Source organism: Sparus aurata, chromosome 23 (assembly GCF_900880675.1).
Source record: "Sparus aurata chromosome 23, fSpaAur1.1, whole genome shotgun sequence".
Classification (NCBI taxonomy): Eukaryota; Metazoa; Chordata; class Actinopteri; order Spariformes; family Sparidae; genus Sparus; species Sparus aurata.
The window spans coordinates 5508754-5533524 of record NC_044209.1 but is presented as its reverse complement, the minus strand read 5'-3'; the positions used below and the strand labels follow the sequence as shown (position 1 = coordinate 5533524).

The window sequence follows — 24771 nt, the reverse complement described above, 5'->3', positions numbered from 1 at the left end:
CTTTTATGTATAATACTTTATGTATGAAATTCAAAAACACTTTATGTAGAACTTCTACTTGTATGCATTAATTGAAGAAGCACATACAATCTATGTATAACGTTAATTAAGTAGCTATTTAATGTATTCACATTGACTCAACATGATACAAAAAAAAACAACCTTTGCATTAAACGAGAGATTGAAATAATTCAGACATTCAAAGCAAAACAATGTTCAGGGATCACACATCCATATTGCTAAAAAATAGACCAAATAGTGAAACACACAATTTGTTTTATACCAAGTATTTGATACTTTTATTTCCATTTATAAGTATTCATCTCAAGTCGACAATTTACATCACAGCCCATCAGCTCTCTGGAATTGTCTACAAGTCGATGCGCTGTATGTCAGCCATAGAGGGAGAGGGGGAATGGTGGTAAGACTGAGGGACACCAGATAAACCTAAAACAGGGGGGAGGACAGGGGGGAGGAACTGTGGTTACTGCCGCCAGATCCCAAACTCAGCCCGAATCAACACAAGGTTTGTCACGCCGCCATCATCATCATTATCATAAATGTCATCATTCAAGTCCAGTGCTGTTGTGCAGAAGGGAATGCTGGGAACTTGGAGGACTCAGTGCAGTGGACCTGGAAGAGAGGAGGGAGGGATGAGATTGAGGAAGGCATTCACAGCATATATTAACATGTAATCCAGATTATGAACCACAAACAGTACAGATCACATCTGAAACCAAGGTGATTAAATGATTAGCAACTCTTGATAATTTAATCATACTTTTTTGATAATCGATTGATCATTTTTCTTTAGCAAAAACAATGATTAATGCTACAGATTCTCAGGTCCCAGTTCCTCAAATGGCAGGATTTGCTCATCGTTGTCATAAATATTAGTGAACTCAATATGTTTGGGTTTCGTTTAGATTTTCGTACAGTAGACAAGAAATTTCACTGACACCTTGGGCTTCGCAAAGTTCTTCCAGGATATATATATATATATATTTTTCTTTTACTATTTTAGTAGTATTTATACTACTTTTTTTGTTGTTGTTGTTTTAACATCTGCAGTAGTACTCTCCATGACCTGTAAACACACTTCATGTGTCAAATTGGTGAAAGTACCCTTTAAGGGATTTAATTCACTCAAATGTTGCACTTTAGCTCTTTAAATGATCATCTTTATCATGAGCTATTCACAAGCCGTTAAAGGTAGCCTTCGGTTATCATTGAGCAATAACAACTGAGGTGACTGGATTTTCATTTGTAGAGCACAAAGCATCGGAAACAGACGGGACTGTAGCCCTGATTGGTAAACCACTGGCTTTTCTTCAAACAGTTTTTGAAAGTACTTTCCGTTGCTAGGAAGGAATCAGCAAAGTTAATATTCTTACATTGGTTGGAGGGCAGCTCCTCATGACGTCCCCTCAGCGGCACTCTTCACACAAGCAGCAAAGGCCTCCATCAGATCTTTGCAGCCCTCGGCTCCTTTCTCTGCCACACTGGAGGAAAGAATAATGACAATTAGACCACAATCAAGATAACACACATTTCTCGTTTCACAAACAGTTGCTGTATTCAAATGTCACCTTCTCACATAGATGCTAAGCGAGTTGAAAACAGAGTTGTCAGCAGTATTGGACTCGACACAAGTCCCAGTCCAACTAATTCTGTTGACAAAACAGATGCTTGTTTCTTGTGCTAACAGAGCAGAACCAACATCCTGCAAGTCACAGTAACAAAAGTGCAGTCTCACTCCTGTCCCTTCATTGATGTGGATAGATAGGATAAATAAAAAGAGGGGATGTTTGGAGACCACTTGAAATGAGACATGGAGAGTGACTAATGCTGCGGGGTGCCAAGTAGGCAAATACAACTCATTTACAAAGTTAGACCCCAAATCACTATTAGCACCAAAATTAATTATATCCAATGACATTTTACCCAAATTACTGTTCTTTACATATGAAATGCAATGGCTGACAAAGATGGGGGAAAAAAAAAAACAAACTAGAATGAATGAGTGAAGGATGAGACAAAAAGAGGATGAACGTGTGGGAGAGAGAATGCCGGCTAACAGATTATTTCAGGCTCACATGCAGGAGCAAACGCAGCAGCCAACACTGCCATAAAGCATTAGGGTGATGCAGCGAGAGGGAGGGAGGGGAGGGGGGGGGGGGGGGGGGGGTAAGCGGGGGTAGAGGGAGGAGAGAAAAAGCCATGTGGATGAACCCATCTGTTTGATAGGACACAGGGAGGGAGGCAAGGGAGGTTGCGTGATCATGCAGAGATGACAAGACACGGGGGTAAGATGGTGAGCACGCGGGAGGAGGAGGGGTTTTATGATACGTAAATGTGAACCCATCCGTTGGCTCCGCCTATCGCTGCATGGAGGTCTGAACATCCCTCTGTTCTGCTGTCCTCCAATCACTCCTCGACACACTGAAGAGCAATGGTTTAGAATCCTCATCTCCCGCATATTGATCCCTAAATTCCTGCCTCAGTTTCACTGTTAAGCAGCACCTGCTCGCCAATAGAAATACTTTGGCAACTGATCCAATATCTAGTCATTCCAATTTAAAGAATGACGCTTGTGATATGTGTCTTTTGGTATAAACAAGGTATTAACATAACATAACATATTACGCACAATAATTAAAAATGTGTGTATAAACAACCATGTACTGGCAGAGTCCGTCAGTCTTGTGCAAGATTTAGATTACATATCTGCACACAGGAAACAATAGATGCACACAATCCAGGATATCAATTTATTCCATTTATATTACAGTTGATTCTAATAGTCATATCAAGGAGTTTCTGCTAATATTAATCCAACAGGTGTCATCTTTTTTCATTCTACACATTATTCTTCCTTTTCAAAACCTACCACCTACATTATCCACAATGCAACTTACCACTAATCCTTATCAGATCTTATGAGTTCCCCAACTTTATGAAAGTGTAATACTAAATCATTGATGTACTCCTTAAAAGGGTGACCTCACCAATAAAGCTCCCCAAGACCTGTAAACACACTTTAATGTGTAAAATTGGTGGAGTTTCCCTTTAAGTGATAGAGCATTACAGTCAATGTTGGACTCACAATGGACACTTTTTAAAAAAGGAGAACCAGGGTTTTTGTGCATTTCATTCCTCACATTCTTCTTCCTTGTCAGAACCTGCCGACAACGTTACCCACAACACAATTCTTCTTTCCCTTCCTCTCAAGTTTCCCGCTTTAAGGACTACAACTTTAAAGGAATAGTGCAACATTGTGTGAGAAACGGCTACACTGGAGCCAGGAGATGGTCTGGCATAAAATAGCTGTCAACTTTTATTTTCAGTTGTGTATAAAGCATAGAGAGCAAAACCATCACATTACAGCCTCCCAACCATTTTAATATAGCAGCTCGGCGACACGGTGCCATTTCCGCTGCTTTATCTCTTTATATTGTGGCCGTGTGCCTGTTAGTGATGTAACACACAGCTGGCTGCCACAGATTATCACTCAGTGCTTTACTTTGCCAGACGGAGTGTGTGAGTCAATGTGAGCCCATTGAGTTTATGCCACTGCAAGCATGCATTTCTGGTGCTGTGTTATAGCGTGCGCGCGTACGTGCGCATGCATGGATAGAGTCAATGAGCGCTTATGTTTGACGCAATGCACTGATGACCCAACATCGGTGCGGCAGAGAGTCTGACTCGAGGGTGTGTCATCAGATAATCCTGCCACAGCATCATTGGTCCACCACAGCACACACACACAAGAGGAGCTGACTGAACTGAGGTGGATGGAGGAATCATATTGGCAAAGTGGCTGCTACACATGAGTAGTCCAAAGAGAGCGGATATTCAAATGTCACCTGAAGCAGTTGAGGCTTTATTATGCAACATAGGAAATAGAAGCCCTCCAGTTTCAGTACTATTTTAAAGTTTTGAAGAAAAACAGAAGATGTGAGACTCGTTATATGCTGCAAATGTGGGCTCTCCTCAAATTCTTATTTTCCCAAATAAAAAGGCATGGTTCTTCTGTTTCATCCTCTGTTAAATTTGTCATTCATTTCATTTGTCATCGGTTACCTTCGCTAATCGACTATGCTGCAGATGATCTCTCGTGTGATTCTTGAGGTTTAAATGTACACGGTCCTGGTATGAATGCATACACGTAATACAGTGCACACAGGGGGATTTGAGAAGCATCAGAGTAGGGAGGTCACATGCACAAGAGGAGGAGGCAAAGGGATCCTATGACATCATCAGAAAACCACAGCTATCACGCAATCTCCTGAGAGAAGGCACGACTGAGTGAGGTCGTGTTGCAGGGTCATGGAGCAAAGCTGGGTTGTCATGGTGACAATTTTAAGGCTGAACAATTTTGGCCAACACGCACTTAATTATTTTATTATATGAAACAAAGCTTCTGATATTCAGATGGAAAATCTTTCAGGGAATTCATATAAACCAGCTTCATCCTATTTATGCCCCTAGTGTAGCTGCATCCTGATGTAGCGATGTCAGCACGTCCAGCTCAGACTGATCACCATTTGGTCCAAGAGTGACGAAGTCTGCCCGTCCACACAATCAGGAAATGAAGGCTGAATTATTTAGACCGGGCTAGCCGTGGCCTGTCCTCTGGGATAAACATGCATAATAGATCACTGAGCAGGTACAGTGGCAAGACATGATGTAGAGGCCAAACATTAGTCAGCAGAAAGCCACAGCCTTTGGGTCTACCTAACCCCAGTTTGTTACTCTCATGTACTTTCACCCTTATATTCAAGTCACAGAGATGAGCTTTTTTTTTTTTTTTTCCCAATCCAGTGATATGACTCAATCAATCTCCTTTCTAATTTAGTACAAAAGTTTGAAGAAAAAAATATAAAATACTGTAAGTAAATATAAAGATGTTTTGTATGAAAATATACTATCATAAAATAGACATAACTGACAATTTTACACCATGATTCCAAAAAAGTTGGGACACAAGCTCTACTTTTCTGTGCTGTAGTCTTAGAAGTAATAGGCGTACATTTATAAACAACGCAATTAAGTACATCAGTGTCAACACTGAGCGTCAAAAGGCATTGGCATACATTTGTACTCTGTTTTTATTTAAGTTTCATACAGTCTCCCAATTCTGGGGAGTCTGGGTTGTACGTCTCATTGCACAAATTCAGCACATCTGTCACTTCTGTCGACCATCCTTGATTAGGAAACAGTAGCACAATTTTTAAAAATCAGATTCAAATCTGTTTTTATTAAAGTGTCTTCAAGGAAAGCCTCCAGAAAACCCTGGAGTTTTTCAAAGACCAGAGGACAGAATTATTTGGGGTGAGGAAACAAAGTTCTGTGACATAAGGGTGATGGGAATACACCCTTTGGGGGTAATGCAAATTCGGCACTGGTGGCGACACAGCTACAACATAGCACTCAGGTTATTGACTTCTGCCTAGTCACCGAATTCCATAATGAGAACCAGCACAGTTTCCACTAGCAAGAATGTACATGCATGTCTGCACATACAACTGCAGGCAATCAGTAACAGAGAGGCAGTTTGTGTGTGTGTGTGTGTGTGTGTGTGTGTGAAGGTGTGTGTGTGTGTGTGTTTGTAGGGCAAAGGGCTTGTGTCCAACTCTTGTGAAAGAGCTTGAAGTCTCAAAGTGCACACATATAGCACAAAGCAACATGTGAGCAACAGGAGTTTGTAACATACATGACAAATATTAACAGGAAATAAAGGCTCAACAAGTCACATAATGTACCGTATGTTAGCACAGATCTATATACTGGGCGTGTGTGTGTGTGTGTGTGTATGCATTGATTTTTCTGGCCTTACCAACAAGTTCCCCAAAACAGACAAACTGGAAAATTAATTGGATCTTACTTGTTTCCAAAAGTAGTTTTTTTAGAAATAAATGTCTGTATCATGAAACAATAAGGCAAGTCTTTGCATTAGTCTGGAAAAAAATAAATAGATTTGAAAATACATAAAACAAGTTGACTTGTGTTAAATATTCAAACAGCAGCAATGTTTTTATGAAAGCAGTTAAAACTGAATTACAAACAAAAATGACTTAACATTAACATTTCGTCAGCGCATGAATAAAGAATGACCAGAATGTCACCGAAGTTTAAAGAGAAAAACACATCTTAATAAATGCTTTATTATCTCACACACTACGTATAGCCTGTTTCTCACTCTTCACCTCTGTGTGACTTTGCCTGTGTGACCTTTACAAGGTCATTACTACTGCTACTATCAATCTGAAAAGTAGAGTGAATAATCCACATGAATACCCTGTCCCAAAACTGTCGATAAATAATCAATTCAAAGCGGGTACGTGTATAAAGAGATGCTTATAACCTTAACATGAGGGCCTAAAACCAACATGGCCGCCTCCATGTGTCTAAGCATGAATGTGAGGCTTTTGCTTATTTGGATGGCCTGGTTAAAAGCAGCAGGTGTCAGTTGGAGCAGTAACGCGATCTATGGCCGGGAACATGTCAAGGTATCCTGCACACACAGTCTCACTCGTACACATCTCTATAAATACATAGGGGTTATGGTATTTATTACACATAGTCAGCCACGTTGAATTTACAGCAGGCTTGCTGCATGGCTAAGTTGGAGTGAAAGGAAAGACCCAGACAGACTGCGTCTACACCTCCATTCAGCACATATTAATATGTAGGAACACTCGGCACATAAGTGGCCACATGCTGAGCGATGGCACAGGTCTGGGGGAGGCTTAGTATTTGATATTTGAATACACTTTGCCTCAAGTAGATCTAATAATAGAATATAAGTTCTGGGTTTAAAACATTCTAAACAAGTTACACAAGTACTTTCATTGAGACAAACCTTCAGTCTTGAGGGATATCTAATTGTTACCTCAACCTAGTGCCAACAGAGGTCAAAGAGACTTATTTGAACTAAGAATGGCAGTGCCCAAAGCAAAGGCCAATGACAGCACATTCAATGTCCTACCGGTCCAAGGAGACAAGAGATATCCTGGGAGCCTGGTTAACTTGCAAAGTTGAGTGGAGAAGTGGTTAAGAATCACATTTCTTCCCCAACAGTTTTCAACAGTCAAGGTATTTCTAACTCACAAATTAGACAAGGGTTGTGTTCAAAGACCCTAAGGGAGAACTTTGATTACACTAGATGAGCTGCAGGGAGCCATTTTAAGGGTTCTTGGTTCTGTTTTAGAATAAGTCCCCATCTACTTCAGTTGTTTTGGAGAATGCTGCAATGCTGTGAAGGTCCAGAAATGGACTATAACCTTCATCCAACTTTCCATCAGCATGGGGGTGAATGGTCATTTTTTGGTGAAGTAATCCTTTAACAGCAGAGTTGTGGCAAGCTAGCAGGTAACCTTGCTTATTTAGCTACATCATCTTTTACAGTGACATGGAGAAGCTGTTTATTCACACATCCACATTGTGTTTCTGGCAACTTGACAAATCTTGGTCCAATATTCACTCTTTTAGCTCTGTTCTTGGTCTCCACCAACTCCTGAGGGTAACATATTTGCAGTTAAAGGTCATGGGACAAGGATCCAGAGTGAGCAGGGTCAAGTATCCAGTTGCAAGCTGTGAGGGGCCACTGCTGCCCTCAGATGAACACTGTCAGTTTAAGGCCCCACTTGCTAATGCTGGTGCCAATGACCTTTTATGCTTCAAGGTCATGTTCTGCATGTAGAGGCTCGCACATAATAGGTACTTAAAACCGTGATTATGAAGCATGAGCAACAGAGCGGCTTATCACCATAAACTGACTGGCTTGTGCTTTTAGCACACCCTATAGAGTGCAGACCTTGCCCACATGAGTTCCCACTACACACTTACTTTACTGCACTTTAACAAGTTGCAGTTAATGGCACTGACCACAACCAATGACTACCCTGGGACTGGTGACAGGGAAGAATCACATCTGCGGCTTTAACACAAGAGAGCAAATGACGAATCGATGATGGATCATTTATTTTCAGAAAAACTTAACATAGAAAGACATTTACTCAATATCAAGCCGGTGAAAGTCAAACAGATCACCAAGCTTCCTCATACACTTAATAAAGATGGGCAAAAAGAACGACACAGTTGGCCGATACACAACTTTCACACATGATTAGTCAACTATCCACACTTTGCCTTGCTGGCCCTCCCTCCACCACTTCAACCTGCTGTCTTATCTAAAAACTTCACACATACACTGCCACCTTATCAAGGCCTGACAGTCTGGCTTGGTCAGACGTGGCAACCTTTACTATGAAACGAATGAGTGTATTCTGCACATATATGAACACAAAAGGGGCAAATTTACGCTATCCAATTAATGCCTCAAGTGTATGAGTGTGAAGGATTGCGGAACAACAAGACAACTTCACTGCTGATGATAATCAGATATTAAGCTCCAGCAAACCATCATTCATCACATAACGGTCAAATGGGACTGTTCCTGAGAAGGGGGGGTTGATGGTTGATGTGCTGAAGCCGAGACGACATGCACCAAGGTGTTATGTCATTGCAATCACACACACAGAACAAAAAAATCTTCCCGAGTTGGCGTCCCTAACTGCTGACGCAACAAGAGGCAGAAGGAGACGACAGGGACAAACGGAACGAGCCAACGCAAGGAATTCTGGGGAAAGGGAGGCTAGTGACGTAAGCAGATTCCCAGCCTTCATCCATGCATACCGATGAACATCAAACATCAATGCGCTGCCACATATTATTAACCCCCAAATCATTCGCCCTGCAGAGGGAACCCCCCGTTTTCATGACCCTTACCCCCGGTGCTCCGCTAGGATGTCAAATTCGGTTACATTGCAACACGCAAGGCTTCATTTTCTCTCAGTTGTTTTTCGGCGCTTACCACAGCCTCTTCCGAAGGGACTCCATTTTAGTATTGCGCATTTTGGGATGCGGCGGTCATCCCATTCAATAGCTAGAATTGTGCAACGTTAAAATCCGCTTGCAATTTTGGAAATATTTGCTCAAAGCTTGGATGCGATGCCCCCCTTTTTGTAGAGCCGTTAGAAAGCTTGTTCGGTGACATTCAAGCCCGATGGTTCAAACCATTCAAACAATGCAAATTGTCAGGTTTTTGCTCAAGGTTTCTCCACCTTAAGCAAATATGAACATTTGAAGGCAGCTCCTACAGCCAGTGAGATGTTCAGGAGGTGAACCAGGGGCAGCAAGAGCTTCCAGTGTGCCCACTGAGTTTAGTGTGATGATGGATTGTTCTTCAATGAGTGACTATCAGAAACACATTTACACTTTCTCAAGCAAACGTCTTTGCAACATGCACACAGTCACCTACCATTTGTCCAGGTCAGCCTTGATGCTGGCGCAAGCAGCGGGGACGGGGGCCTCGGCGGGGGCAGCGGCGGTCTCGGAGTCTGACATGTCTGCGGTGCTGCTGTGGGGTGTCGTGGGTGCCTGTCCTGTCCTGTTCCTGTCCTCCAAACGCCTACGGATCCCAGAACCACCAAGAGAGACAGAGAGAGAGAGAGAGAGAGAGAGAGAGACACAGAGACACAGTGGAGTTAGAGATAGAGTTGGTGGAAGGGGAGGGCACACGGTGGGAGGAGATAACATGTGAGAGGGCAGCACACGTGTGCACAGCAGTGGGGGGGGGGGGGGCAAGGGTGAAGGGGCAGTGACCTCGCGTGAAGTACAAAGGCAGACGACTGGGCTACAAGGACAAAAGGGGAAGTGATGCGTTGAGGTTCCTCACAGATGACAGGGTCGTTATGTGGTTTGATGTCTTCAGGAGGTCCAGTGGGGTTCAGACCCAACTGTAGAGCTCATGGCATGAAGAACCAAGCTCAAAACTGATCAACTAATACTCAATGTGTCAATAGTAATGGATACAAAAAACCTCAAAGACATTGATGTATTTCACATCGCATGAGAATGTGATGGAGTACCCGTCTGTGTGTGTGTGTGTGTGTGTGTGTGTCAGTGCTGTTGGAACATGTCCAGAATGTTAGCCCAGTCTGCCCATTGAATTGTGACACCTAGTGGCAGATCTGTGCAACAGGTTATAGCATCCTGCTGCTCCTGCAGTTTTCACAGCACATGGCAGCCATGCTGCAAAGGTCAGAGAATGTAATACAGCAAAGTGTTTTACTGCTAAACAATATGAAAGGACAATTGACTTTAATGAGTGTATTTTGTGTTCAACAGTCAATGTAGTTGTATATATATATATCTATATATTATAAAAGTGTTTTATTTTTCTTTGGCATCCGTTCATCACTTAATGGGAGCAGTGGCCATATTGAGTCAAGTGTCCTTGTTCACACTCAAAGTTCTTTCAAGGTCGCAGTCAGACCTTCCCCTGGAAAAGTTTGAACTTAGGCAACGATGGATCATTTTCACTCCGCTATCAATTCATCTGAGTACTAGTGTTGGGGTTTAACCATTCATCAGTCTACAGATGTCTTCCCAGAAACATTCAGCTTAAAAAAGTTAGAAACTGAGGAAAGCCAGAAAATCTTTTCTACTCATTTTGCTTGAAAAACTACTGAAACACTCAGTCTATCAAATTATGTTTGTTTTTTTGTTTGTTTTTTTAATTAATCAACTCATCATTTGAGGTCTAGATTGTATTTTCCGATGAGTTTTTCTTTTCATCTGAGCTCGCCACCACTTTCAGAGCAGACGCGACCATGCTGAACAGTTTTTTAACAGTTTCCACCCTCACACGAAAATGGCTATGAACACCACGTTATACTAATTAAAGGGTTGCGTGAACAACTGACACTGTGTGCGTAAAAACGCGCTGCCTATATACGCTTTAAATATTACAACTATTTTCTTTATGTTATACAAGTGGAATTAATTTACCTCAACGTTATGGGGTTGAAAGCATAAGTTTACCCATCTCCACGAATGAACCCTGCATGACTACCGGGAACAAGTGAGAATATGTGTTTATTTTAATTTAGGGGGACTGACCCTTCAACGGGATGAAAACCCAATTATGACCGCAGATTATCAACCATTATCACTGCGACACATCACTGGCCCTTGTGTAATGTTACATCAGAGCTCTTCAGATGTTACGCAACAAACCTGCACCCGGCGCTTCTCTACAGAAACACCGCTACAATTCCCTTTATGCGCAAAACGCGCAGAACTCGGTAACTCCTGTGCAAGCTTCGCATTGTGGCCCTACACCTCCAGCGCATCAATCCTCTCTTATTCTGAAACTCATCAATCATGACTTTATGTCGCTCGTCTAACAAGCACTCTCCCTCACCGTCTCACCGGAGCCGCGCACGCACCCACACCTCTTTGTTGCTTGTGACCGCGCACCTGAGAAAGGCCCCTTAGATTTTTAAACAAACCTATGAATTATGGGATATGTAGTCAGAGCTTCACAGCCTCAGGCTACTCCAAAGACATGTTGCTGAATAGTTGCAGCCAAGGCAAAAAGGGGAACAGCAGGAGCCCCCCCCCCCCCCCACCCCCGCTCCTACTCCTCCTCTTTTAAAAACTATTTTCAACATCTGCTCAACATGTATGTTATTGAGCACAGTCCTCATCAACTCTGCTGTTTTACTCAAATCACTTCTCATTCATATTCCACAAAGAGTGCGGCGCCCAAATTACATTAGCATTAAATGTCAGCCAATTATCTCCTTGCATGGAAAAAAAACCCTCCTCACTCCTCTCCTCACCTCGGACAGAAATAATGCTCTCTCATGCATAAATTCCCTGACGTGAGGACACAAGTTAAAATTAGATGCAACTCACCACAAAACAGGAGTAAAAAAAGAAATGTAAAAGTGATACTTTATCTACGTAGTATTATGTTATCAAGCACCTGATTGTCAATCAAGGTACATGGTCTTCAAATCCTACAGGTTCTGTAGAAATAGAAGTGTTTGAGCTCCTATGTGAAGCATATAGAAATGTGCTTCAGTGTGAGGCTCATACCACACCTCCCTGTGAGTCCATGTGCAGGGAGACAAGAGGGTACACCATGTACTTTAAGCAACACAAGTGGCTTCCAGTGCAGAAACCCACCGCATGAGACTGAATTCATAAAGCAACGGCATTAATACCTACCTATCTGTAGATGGGATGTCCTGGTCCTGAGTTAGACAGCTCAAAAAGTGTCTTAGTGTGTGCAGGAAGCAGCAGAAAATGCCACGGGGGGCTGCAACTGCTCTGTAGTCAGTATGATCTCACAGAAAGGGGGTGTGTAGCTCTCTGCTTTACGACCGTGTGCATGTGTGTGCATGTGTGTGCTAATGGTATCTGCCAGGAGCTAGAAGACGGGGAGGGGGTGGGGGCTTCAGGAGAAAAAAAAAAGGAAGGAAAGCTTGTGTGACTGAAAGACACAATGTGCCTGTTTGAGATTCTGTGAGGGTTAAACAGTCCTGTGGGGGAGGGGGAGAGCTGTGCACATGTGTACATGTGTAACATACACACACTATGTCTGCATGGCTGTGGTGTACTGCGGCAAGGTCGACGACTCAGCCAATAAAAAAGTTATATATGGCTCCTGTGGTTCTCACGTTTCTCCACAGTCTTCTCCTCGGTTCAGCCTGCATTTCCTTATGATCTCTTACTATGAGCGGGTCCATTACACACATGCACAAACACAAACACACACGCACACACACACACACACACACACACATAGACTGCACAAGCTCAGACCTACGGCTAACTTGGTACAATTAACACCATATACATGTTCAAACACGCTAAACACACAGACACGCACCGTATGTGCGCAGCCAATACAGTAAACCTGTTGTGTGAGGTGAATATTCGTCTGCAGCAGTTGCTGATCTGAGTCTGTAAGTGTTTGTGTGTGTGTGTTGTGGGAGGTGGTGCCGTGCAATTGATAAGATCAGAGCCTTCAAAGTCAGTCTGTAGGTCACACACAGGAGGCCTGCTGCGCATGTGCACGTTTACACATGTACAGTATATCATGCGAGGTACTGTAGGTTGAACAGAACGAAAATATACAGTGTAAAGGTCACCTGTTGGCTGCGGAGCATGAAGGGCTGTGTCCATGCATGGAGGCTAGGTAGACTAGGTTTGGTGAAGCAACATGTAGATGTGTAGTTTCTGTGTAATATCTTTGAAATGAGGGTTGACAGGTAACTTTCTGAAGCGGTTTCTGAAAAGGTTGAATAAATTGTGACCTCGACCCAAGTGTTCTGTTTGGTGCCCTCTGTTACAGCTCAAAAACGTTCCAAATAACTTACTGAAATGTGACTTAACTTACTTCATGACTTCTCCACCATTTTACTGATGGTGATGATAAACAGTATTTCAATTGTTGGTGTTTTGTCGAAGTCTGTGTGAGAAAATGATGCGTTACTTTTGTTTACTGTCAGACCTGTTTAGATTAAACTGATCTTTATTTATTCTGGATCTGTGACTGGCATTTATACAGCAGCATTTATACTTTGTATCAGATATTCTGTCAATGCAGTTTGTAAACTGTGATTTTGTTGTTCTGTTCTTTTCAGGTGACATCTTTTGCATGTCTGTCTGTCCTGGGAGAGGGAGAGGGATCCCTCCTCTGTGGCTCTTCCTGAGGCTTCTCCCATCTTTTTTTGCCCTGTCAAAAGTTTTTTCTTTTCTCAATATGGCAAGTTTTTCCTTCCTTGAATCGAGGGTCTAAGGACAGAGGATGTCGTTCCCTGTACAGTTTGTAAAAGCTCAGTGAAGCAATGTGATTGGGATTTTGGGCTATATTAATATAGAATTGATTTGATTTGATTACATCTCCTAAATAAAAACAAACAAACCTTTATTTAGATTTGTGTTATTGTTGTTTTACTATAGTTTGTTTTGTTCACGAGAGGGCTAGGCCAAACTAAGGGAATCTAAAAAATGCTTCATGCACAGTGCTTGTGCATGCAACATTTAAAACATGAATTATTGCCTTGTCTGGGTTCATATGAGTGCTTAATGGCAATTTCTGTATTTTCATCAAGTTTGTGGTTCAATGCTTTTTTACACATTACAGTAGGTCTTCATAAGAAGAAAAAAGGTGTCAAATGTTTTTTTCTGTTCTCTTACATAAACAGATCAAACTCCGATCAATGCAGAACGTATCCCAATATCAACAAAATATAAGAGTTAAATAAAATATTTCTATGTGCAATGTCAAATTAATACAAGTGCAGTTTATGTCTCCTCTTCGTCCTGTTTTGCTGTCTCATCAGTCTTGCAGTGTCATTTTGGACCTGCTATTCCAAACTTGTCCCTCAGATGTCACCATTGAGTTTCTCACTCTGTCCATCCAATAATTAAGCTGTCAGTCACTCTGCACAACTGTAAACAGTTTGTTATACCAGAACTGCTGCCGGCAAATAAATACAGCCATGACAGCATCAGTGGTAGGGACAATGCTTCTCACCCGCTCCACAAATCTCTGGACAAGCTTAAGAGCAGCTTCAGAAACAGAACCATCCACCCTGCTGCCTCAAGGAACGGCTCAGGAAATCATTTCTACCTGCTGCCATCAGACTTTATGACGCACACTCGAAAAACACATACATAATTTATTGCGCTTTTAATTATCATCACTGTAAATAAAGCTGCACCTTATTATCTTGCACTTTATGTCCCACTTACCTCTTAAACATTTTATTTTATTTACCTCAGTATTTTATCTTATTTCATAAGTGAATAAGCAATTTATTGTATATAGTACTGTATTGTTTTTTGTATATTCTATCTGTCTATCTATCTATCTGTCTATCTATCTATCTATCTATCTAGTAAGTGGATGCATTTTACAAAGACCAAATGAAAGATGCCAAATCTAAATTGTGTGCATTGGAATAAAATAAAGTCGATGAAAGTCATTCCACCATACCATGAAACCTATAAAGAGGCTGTTGATCACTGATTTAAATATTCAGAAATATATAAATCTTATATAATATATAAGATTTATGGCTTTATTTGAAGTTCTCTTATTCCCATAAATGTTTTATGATTCTCGCACATAGATTTTAGAGTCTAAAGATATATCATTAATATGAATATGTCATGTTTTGCTGTATTATTCTTATTATTAATCAATACCAACTATCCACTGTGTTATCACACTCACAAGTACTAATTACTATACTGAAGAATATTAATTATATCAGACACATCTCCTATTCCTAATGCCCTGAGTTGCTGAAGATTTAAAACACCTTAATGAACACAAATCGGACGAAGTAAAATACAACACAAAATACCAATTACAGACAACATAGTATCATTCCAGACGTCTGATGTGCTTTTATTGAATTCGACTTGCTTTCAGGTTGTAGAACAGCGAGCTTGATGGTCACAGCTTCCTGTGTGTGTGTGTGTGAAGAGTTTCCCAAAATCTGCCAGCTCAGAGGAAGCACATGGGGACATCCTCTGGCCTGGCAGGTGGAGTTCAGGTTGGGTTCCTCTGTTCTTGACTTGTTTGTGGTCTGAGAGCGGTTCAGTGCGTTCAGTGGCCTGCTGAGGTGCTGAAGATTCCTGGGATGACCGGTTGGTTACAGCCACACTCTCAGGTAAAGAAACTCGAGGAGTCCTGCCCTGTCAAATGACAAATGATGCAACAAGTATTTTGGGACACATAAACACAACCTTTGGCTTGAAGGACAATATAATGTTCTGCCATATTTCTTGTTTTTTACTTTGTTGGCAGCTATGTTGTTAAATTTTGCCCCAAATATTTTATTTTAAATTCAGCAACAGTTTACTTTAAGTGTATGAATGTCTTTTTCAAATAGCTGTAATGTTGCTTCATTATCATCATCTTTCATATCTTAACTGTGGCGCTGTTGTTTGCATTTTCTTGGCTTTGCTTCCTCTGTACAGCCAGCCAGCTCACCCTGTTGATGATGCTGGCGAAGGGACATAGTTTTGCATGAAGTTGGGCTGCCAGAGCGATAGCATTGTGAGTTAGTACATTGCAATGTTTCCTTGCATCGTCATATTCCGATCTGGTAGACATCGGCCACCCCTACTCCACGTCACACACTACATAGACACAAGGCCGTGCTCCCTCCAGTTATTGCTCCTCCACTCCTCTGTCCTCAAGAAACTGAAACAAGTCCAGTTGCCTCAAATACAGCACTACCATGACTTTAACATGACCTGGAGGACTTAGAACTTTCATCAACATCAGTAGAGGTTGTGTTCCTGTACTGTACCCTGAAGTATATAATATAAAATTAGTATGTATGCATGAATTAATCCATAATTAATATGTAGTAATATCATGAACATTATTCTAAATGTAGTCCTGCCGAATGAGTCCTTTTACTTCTTGTACTTTTAATACAGATTATTTTGTACCTTTACATAAACTGGCAACAGACACATTTTCGGCGTCAGGGTGTCATTTTGAAGTAAATGTTAATTGCACAATTAAATAGATACATAATAATGAAACCATCAGCCTTTACACTGGTTCCTTGTAAATTTTGCTTTCACCAAACAGTTTTGTCTGCTTCAAGGGACCGCCACTGCTTCTATTACAAACTAAATGGTTTGTCTTTAGTTGTATTTACTACCCAGTCGATCGATGTCATCATCCAGTTGTCTTGGCGGAAGTGGTGCCAACAAACCACTTGGAAAAGTTGTCTGTCGCCGCTTTAATGAAAATTCCAATGTAGGTGTTTTTTCTTACTTGGATCAGAGTATTTCTACATTTCTATTGCCACTTTTACCTTGGTAAATGATCTGAATAGGTCTTTCATTACTGACTGTACATTTAAATGGATCAGTTGAGTTATGGACTTTGATGGTCATCAGTGATTTAACCATAAAATGAATTAAAACCGATGTCACGGTAAATGTCAATGGCTTTATTCATCCATCCAATTAAGATGGAAAAAACTTTTTCCACTTCCATGTCACACACACACACACACACACACACACACTTATCAACCTGTTACATCCATTCAAGACTCCTCGACCATGTTTCTCATTATAAAGTGGACCAAACAGGTTTCAAGCAATCAGCACACACTGACAAAGCTGCTGCATAACCATTACAGCTGAAGCCAAGACACTATAAAATGATGGACCACAGAGAATGAGAGAGAAAGAGCGACGAGGTAAAGAAGCCAAAAGCTACCGAAAAACAACTGAGATGGCTCACAGAGAAACCAATGGAAGCAAACTCTTCATTACGGGTGAGATGATCTCCGCTTGGCTATTTAATCTCTGAAATTATTTTAAAACACAACATTTAAAAAGAATATTTTGTGTAAAATGTATTTGTTTAATTCCCGTGTACTGATACTTTTTTAAAAATCTGTTTTTGTGAACTTTACAACAATATGTATTGCATTAAAATAATAATAAATAAATCTATTCCACAATGTTAATAGGTTTCTTAAAAAGAAAAAAAAGGGTTTTCTGAACAAATCTTATTCTCTCAGTGAAAAATAATTTCACTATGAACATATATTGTGAGGTTTTCCTTTTAAAGTGAAGAGTCTTTGTGATTATATATGTTTTTAAAAACTATAAGCAATTCAGCTTTTTTATCACACAATCATTAATTCTTTCAACAATCAGTTATTCATTACATTTAGAAAACTTGTATTATCTTGGAGAAGGTATAAAAGATACCAAATATGGTGCTGCATTGATATCAGCTGCAAAACAAAGGATAATGAAGACTCTCTCAGCTCATTGGTGTGTTTCACTTCTGTTGGTTGTTGACCTCAGGCTTTACCATTTGTCTTGAGTGTCATGAAAATAAAAAAATAACCTCCATCATCTCTTTCATGCTGATTCATGATCCTCAGTGTTGTGCATGGTGGCAGCGTGCAGTGCCGTCCCCATCAATGACCTGCTTGATCGAGCTTCTCAGCGCTCTGACATGCTGCACTCCCTCAGCACAACTCTCACCAAAGATCTGGTCAGTGCCCGTGTTTGTGTGTGACTGCACTGTCTCGGGGTGTCCGAGCTCTTCCAAACACACATTTTTAACCTTCTGTTGTAGAAACCTGGGCTCTTGGCTTGCTGGTTGCCTTTATGTGGAATGCTTTGACCCCATTATAGTCTCATACATTCATGTATTCAGCAGAGAGGGAAAGAAATACTACATGATGCCAAATATTGCAATTATTGTTAATTTTCTGAGATATCAGACTTGTTTAAGCACCTGATTTTTGCATGTTAAACCTTCACGTAGGCATATGTCTGTGTTCATTTACGTATCAACATGAATTTGGTTCCCATCACAGTAAAAACATTTGAATCAGTCTATTTAACAATGATTACAATATAACAATCATCCCTTCCAGAGCAATCACGTCCCACCTGTAGGCTGGACGATGATGCCCCGCCCCCCACTGTGCCACACCTCCTCTCTACAGACACCCAATGACAAGGAGCAAGCTCTACAATTATCAGTAAGTGACTGTGTCTCTTTATGTTTTTTGTTTCCTTTTGTTCCTCTGCTTTTATTTTCCACCGCAGATGTCCTTATTAAAAGTCCCATATTGTAGACAGTGAGATTTCCATGTCTTATGTGATTATAAAGCAGATATAGAAACTATAAAAGTACCAAAACACTCAATCTGCGGAGAAATGCACACAGCTCATATTCAGAGCCTGTGCCTTCACATGAAGAAGTCAGACTTCATATTTTCATATGTCATCATAACTTTACCTTCCTCTACGATGCCCCAGCATGGCCACGTTTGCGAAAAAACACCAGCAGAGTTGATGCAGAGACACAGTGGGTGGTGCGTGCTCAGGCCTGTGAGAGCTGACCAATCAGAACAAACTAGGTTTTACAAGGGGGCTCTTAAAAAGACACGCACTAAAATGTATAGTTCACACAGAGGGTGAATAGAGGAGCCTTATCCATGGGCAGTGCCAGAAATAAAAATGTTTTTTTAAACACTGAAGCTTGTAAACCTGTTCTGGTACACACATAATATAAAACATGATCCTGAAAATAAGGTTAATATGTCCTGTTTAAAAGATGAGATCATTTTTGGCATCATCAAATCATTGGGGCAATCTGCAAAAGAGGCGCAAACCACAAGAGAACCTGTTTTAATTAACAGTAGCTTGAAAGCGAAAGTTTACCTGATTTCATGATAAAAACAGTACAACGATTAGGATTTATTTGGTAGATATGACTTGAAAATCAGCTCACGTGGGGAAGGCATTCAAAACTCTCTGTGACATTAACTTTACTAATCTGAATATTTATTGACCTCTGCAGGTGAACAATTGGAATTACATTTTGGAAGTTACACTTGGTTAACTTTTATCTATTCAATCTTTATCCATCACATCAGTTTGATATTTTGTTTTTCCAATTGACCTTCAATTTATTATATTATTATCTCTTTTACCTCTTCTGCAGGAGTCGGACCTGATGTCACTGGCTCGCTCCCTGCTCCAAGCCTGGCAAGACCCCCTGGTAGACCTGTCCAACTCTGCCAACAGCCTGCTTCACCCATCCCAAAGCAGCATTTCCAACAAGATCCGGGAGCTTCAGGAGCACTCCAAGAGCCTGGGAGATGGGCTGGATATTCTATCTGGCAAGGTAAGCAAATGTGGAAAGACAAACCATCAAAGCAATACTGATTTGCTTCTGCACTGATTCAAAATGTTACTATGAAATATGTTTTTAAAACAGCTTTTCATCCATTCCCTTTCCCGCTCACTTTACCTGCCTCCTCTTTGTTCCAGATGGGTCCAGCAGCTCAGGCCATCTCCTCACTGCCCTACAGAGGGTCCAATGACATCGGCGAGGACAACATTTCCAAACTGACCAACTTCCATTTCCTGTTGTCCTGCTTCCGCCGCGACTCTCACAAGATTGACAGCTTCCTGAAAGTCCTCCGCTGCCGGGCTGCAAAAGTGCAACCCGAAATGTGCTAAATAGTGAGGATACCTGCTTGGGGGGGGTGGGGGGAGTTTCTCTCAAAGATTGTACTGTCTATCAACTGTAGATTAGCTTGTCCCTAACCCTAACCCTAACCCTAACGCTAAGGAGGAGTGACATGGCACACACAAGAAATCATCTTTGATTTAAAGTGAAACATTGACTTCAACAATCCAAATTCTAAATGTAAATTTGTAGACGTTGCTTTTATACGTACATTCAAATTGATGGTTTAGGCTCTTATTGATTTTGAAACCAACATTTAAAGTATAAGTTTAAACAGTGTCTGGCTCATACACTTCCTCAGATGTTTCCAGCTGGTCTGGCATTACGATCTGACCATATTATGGTTAAAAACAGAGGTAAATCTGTGTGTGATCTCCCCTGTGTCTCCTCCTTGTGTTTTCCTTCTACTAAAGCTTTATATCCTCAAACTCAAGCTGCTGAGGAAGCGTTGCATTGGCAGACAGGGGGTGATATATCATGTCACCCCAGAAGCATCTCTTCAAGTCATTCTTCACACTGGGTTGCAGGGCTTAATATTTTTTTCCCTCTCTTTCTGATGCTTGTCTGATGACAAACTGCAGCATTTGCACTTTAGATTTGAATAACCTTGCAATATTTCTTTGAAATCAATAAAAAAACAAACATTTCTTGCATAATAAAACGATGTGTCATTTTCTTTTTTTTTTGTTTTTTTATTGCAAAATTAGCAAGAGTGTTTCCCCAAGAAAAAAACAAAACATCATTAAGTGTTTCAGCAGATCCCCAAAAAATGGTTTAGGTGTGAGAAGGGGATGGAACAAGCATGATGTGATTCAGAGCAAAACATCAGACTTGAACAAGGGAGACCAACATTTCACAATGCCACTTTTCAATGTGCTCCGTAATGAGATGGTCACTCTAAAAAGAGCTCAAGAAATGATGATACATTTCAGCCTGCAACAGGATTAGAGACGGCCAAAGGAGCTCAAATCACACTATGCAGTGAATGGTACTTGGCTGAGGGCTTTTGGTGGAGAGGTGAACACTGGCTGTCCTGCAACTGAAATCTCTCAGCTGGATACATCATGAAGGAGGCCCGTATTGTCCAAGGAGATTAAAGTGACATCTCATGAGAAACTCTATATAAGACTATTGAGTGATAAAGTTACTGAATACTAAACGGTGGGTTCAGACTAAAAGCAGTTCAGATTATTGTGATCATTCATGCACTGGACCATTTGTGTTTAGCCGTCTCAAACAGCCAAAGTACAAACTGAACAGACGTTAGCTGCAGAGTAACACACCATGTCTGTGGGAGTGGGATTTTTTGTTCAGCTGAGTTTCAGACTGAACCTCCGGGTCCTTACATTACTGCTCACTCGTCTCTCTCTTTTTTATCATGTCTACTTTTTTACAGAGTGGATTCAAAATGCCGTAGGATGCGTGCACATTTTAAATTCACGCTGATGCATCTCTTGATGAATTTGTGTCCACTCACATCTTTCCGTTGACTCACTTTTTTCTGAACTGTGAAAGAAAATAGCCTATGTGTTATAGCGTGGGCTACTTAATGTTAATCCATTGCTTCTGTTAGTTCGTATATGATGTGTGACATGTCAGCAGACTGCATGAAGTGGAGCCAACATTGGAGGTAACACTTTTTTAATTGTGTATATAATTAAACTTTGGCTGATGAAATGCTGTATAAAACATTTGTTAAGCCATCGCAAAGGTTTATAAACACATCATTTGCAATTTTAGAATTGCCATATTAATCATATTTATAGATGAACTACATAATATTTATTAACTATTTATTTCTATTATATAAATTGCTGCAATTCTACAGCAAAAAAAAGTTTACTAAATCTCTCTATAAAAGCGAGAAATCTCTGTCTGTCTGTCTTGTGTGTGTTTCTGTTAGTCAAATATCTCTGCGGATCAGGATCACACTGACCCGAGACTTTCAACATGGCTGCTGCGTGGTTCAGTGGTGTGCATCTAAGCATTTGCTTGGACTGCAATGATACCATGAATAAATTATTTCATAAATGCTTTACAAATTCCACCGAGCATTGTCCACCGGAGCCACCACAGTCACGTGCGCACCAGAGCCAATCACTGCGGAGCTCAAGCCCATGACATACCTGAAGAAACAAGCGGATTTATACCTGCAGCGGCGCAAGCTGGACCGGGATTTTGCCGGCGGTTAGGTCCCGTTCTGTTCTGTTCTGTGCATCTAAACTGACTATTGTGGATTAATGAGATTAAACGAGTCCGGACCGAATCTGTTCGGGTCTGAGGCGATCCGGAGACGCGCGGACAACAAAGTGGAATCGTAGTCTGTGGATGTTCGTGTGAAGCTAGCCGCTAGCTAGCTGCTAGCGGCTAGCTACACGACCCACATCCCGAGGCGACGGACCTGACGCATCGGCACGTCCAAAACCGGACCTAGGGTAAATAATGTCCGCCACGCTTTTTCGCGAACATTGCCATCACGTTTGCTTTGTGTCTGGTGCAGGATAGTGATGGCTCGGTCGCGAACGAATCAGTTCGAACGAACGACTCTTTAACGCGAACGTTCGTTCTCACAGACCAGTCGCTGTGTTTTTCACTGTTTAGTTATCAGATTGGTGAGGAGGACTGAGAGCCAGCCAATCGTATGCTGGGTCTAGGACACTGTCGTCGAATTTTAGCCAATGAGAACTGTTTCCATGAAAAAAAAACAAAAAAACATTTCATATCGTTCGTTGCTCTCGTTCTCGTTCGGTTATGATTCCTCCCCTGTCATTCTCGTTCAGTTAGTCACTCGTTCTTGGCTAGCCGGCTTTAGCTGTTAGCTGCTAACTGTCGTGTTGTCTAAAAGTACAATCATGTAATCAAGTAGTTGCAGCTGTCGTTCTCTTTCATTCACTGATTCCTCTCCTGTCATTCTCGTTCAGTCAGTCACTCATTCTTGGCTCGCCAGCTTTAGCTGTTAGCTGCTAACTGTCGTGTTGTCTAGGAGTACACATAATCATGAAGTTGCAGCTTTCTATTTGCCTTGAACTACAGTGTTATGTTGACCTTTAGCACGATCGTTTGAGATCAAGGAGCTGAGAACTGTGCATTACATAATTCACGCTGAACGACGTTGAACCGGAAGTGCGACTGAACGAACTACACGAACGAGTCATCCTGCCGAACTGACCGACAGGAAGTGAATCTCGACATCGAACGATGAAATCCACCTCTAGTGCAGGAAGAAACTGTAAAAACAGGCTTTTGTCACGAAAGTGTCCAAGCAGCAAGTTGTGGGAGGGACCTAGGCGGATGATTGACAGGCCGAACGATGTTCATGTATAGACAGCGATATTGAGAGTTGAGAGATTTGTGACATTTAGCGTGTTTGGAGTGTGTAGTTAGTGTGTTATGTAGTGTTTGGTGTAGTGGAGTCGGTTTTTTGTTTAATGAGTCAGAACAATGAGGAGAAGCTGAATGTGGAGCAGGGGGTGCATCTCTTAAGGAGCACAGGCAGACCTGAGCATTGCCTGCATTTAAATGTAAATAGTTACATATAACTTTGTAAATATATAACACATTTAGCAAACAACAATTTATATTTGCATTATAAGTAAAAAAAAGTGGTTTGTTAAACATATTTGTGGTTTTCACAGTAAAAAAATCTAACTTTTTCTACTTTTCTACAATTTTTTTTGTTTTTTTTTGTGATTTTAGGTCCATTGTGTTAATACAGTATGTCAAAATAAAAAAATAACTGTACAGTCACACATGTGAGGTTGTGCTGAAAATAATGACACCAAGTAAATAGCTTTTAAGGTGAAATATAATGGGAAAATCAAAAATAGTCAAAAACAGCCAATTATACCCTGGAATATCGGATATATTCGGATCGAATATCGGATTTCACAACAAACCTAAATATCCCTGACGTCCCACCTTCAAACACAGCCTCATTTGGCCATCCATGAAAAGGCGAATTAACCTCCCACTTTTTTATAGGAATAAATTTTTCTTACGGGCACTGCACTAGTAGTTTATAATAAGTGTTTGTTAACAGTGAAATACCTGCTAACCAACATTAAGTTGAATATGAATTTACCTTGACGATGTTGGTTAATGTTAAAATGTCACCACCAAACATGTACACCCTAACAAGAACCAAAAAAGTAGATCACATCGCTCCAGTTCTCAGATCTTTGCACTGACTTCCTGTCTGTCAAAGAATAGATTTTTAAAAAATTCTGCTGTTGGTTTACAAGGCACTGAATGGTTTGGGGACAAAATTAATTTCTGATCTGCTGCTACTTCGTGAACGCTCCAGACCTCTGAGGTCATCTGATACAGATCTGCTTTCAGTCCCTGGATTCAAAACTAAACATGAAGAATCAGCGTTCAGTTATTATGCCCTATATATCTGGAACAAACTCCCAGAAAACTGCAGGTCTGCTCCAACTGTCACCTCTTTTAAGTCAAGACTGAAGACTGTTCTGTTTGTCACTGTCTTTCACTGAAGCAATTTCAAGGCTTTGAACTGCACTTTTATTATTTAGTCTCATCTCTTTTAAACCTCTATTTTAGCTTACGTTCCTATTTCTTATATTGATTAAATGTTTCTTGATGCCTTCCCACTTGTTTTAATGTATTTTAAATGCAATTGTAATTGTCTTTTAATGTAATGTTATGCCCCTGTAAAGCACTCTGAGTTGCCTTCTGTCGGAATTGTGCTGAACAAATAAACTTGCCTTGTATTAAATTGTAGTTTTTTTTTTTGTTTGTTTTTTTTGTTTGTTTTTTTGTATCACCTTAATCATCTGGGGACCCCTTGATTGGGAACCACCGACCCCGGGCCACCAAAAAGTCGAGGCCGGCCCTGCTCGTGT

General features: G+C 41.0%; 1 protein-coding gene and 1 long non-coding RNA gene across 2 annotated transcripts; one reads left to right on the top strand and one right to left on the bottom strand.

The window, feature by feature from the left end:
• Positions 1–271: 271 nt before the first annotated feature.
• LOC115574779 (uncharacterized) lies at positions 272–12300 on the bottom strand. The gene is made up of 4 exons (XR_003982572.1): positions 12085–12300; positions 9326–9475; positions 1395–1502; positions 272–633 (listed from the first exon to the last, which is right to left on the bottom strand). It is a non-coding gene; the product is annotated as an uncharacterized LOC115574779 (long non-coding RNA).
• A 4755-nt stretch (positions 12301–17055) lies between these two features.
• On the top strand, positions 17056–20570 carry prl (prolactin). The gene is made up of 5 exons (XM_030406618.1): positions 17056–17180; positions 17802–17914; positions 18303–18410; positions 19379–19561; positions 19708–20570. The coding sequence occupies exons 1-5, from the start codon at positions 17081–17083 to the stop codon at positions 19897–19899; spliced, it is 696 nt and encodes a 231-aa protein (XP_030262478.1). The 5' UTR covers positions 17056–17080; the 3' UTR covers positions 19900–20570.
• Positions 20571–24771: the final 4201 nt, after the last annotated feature.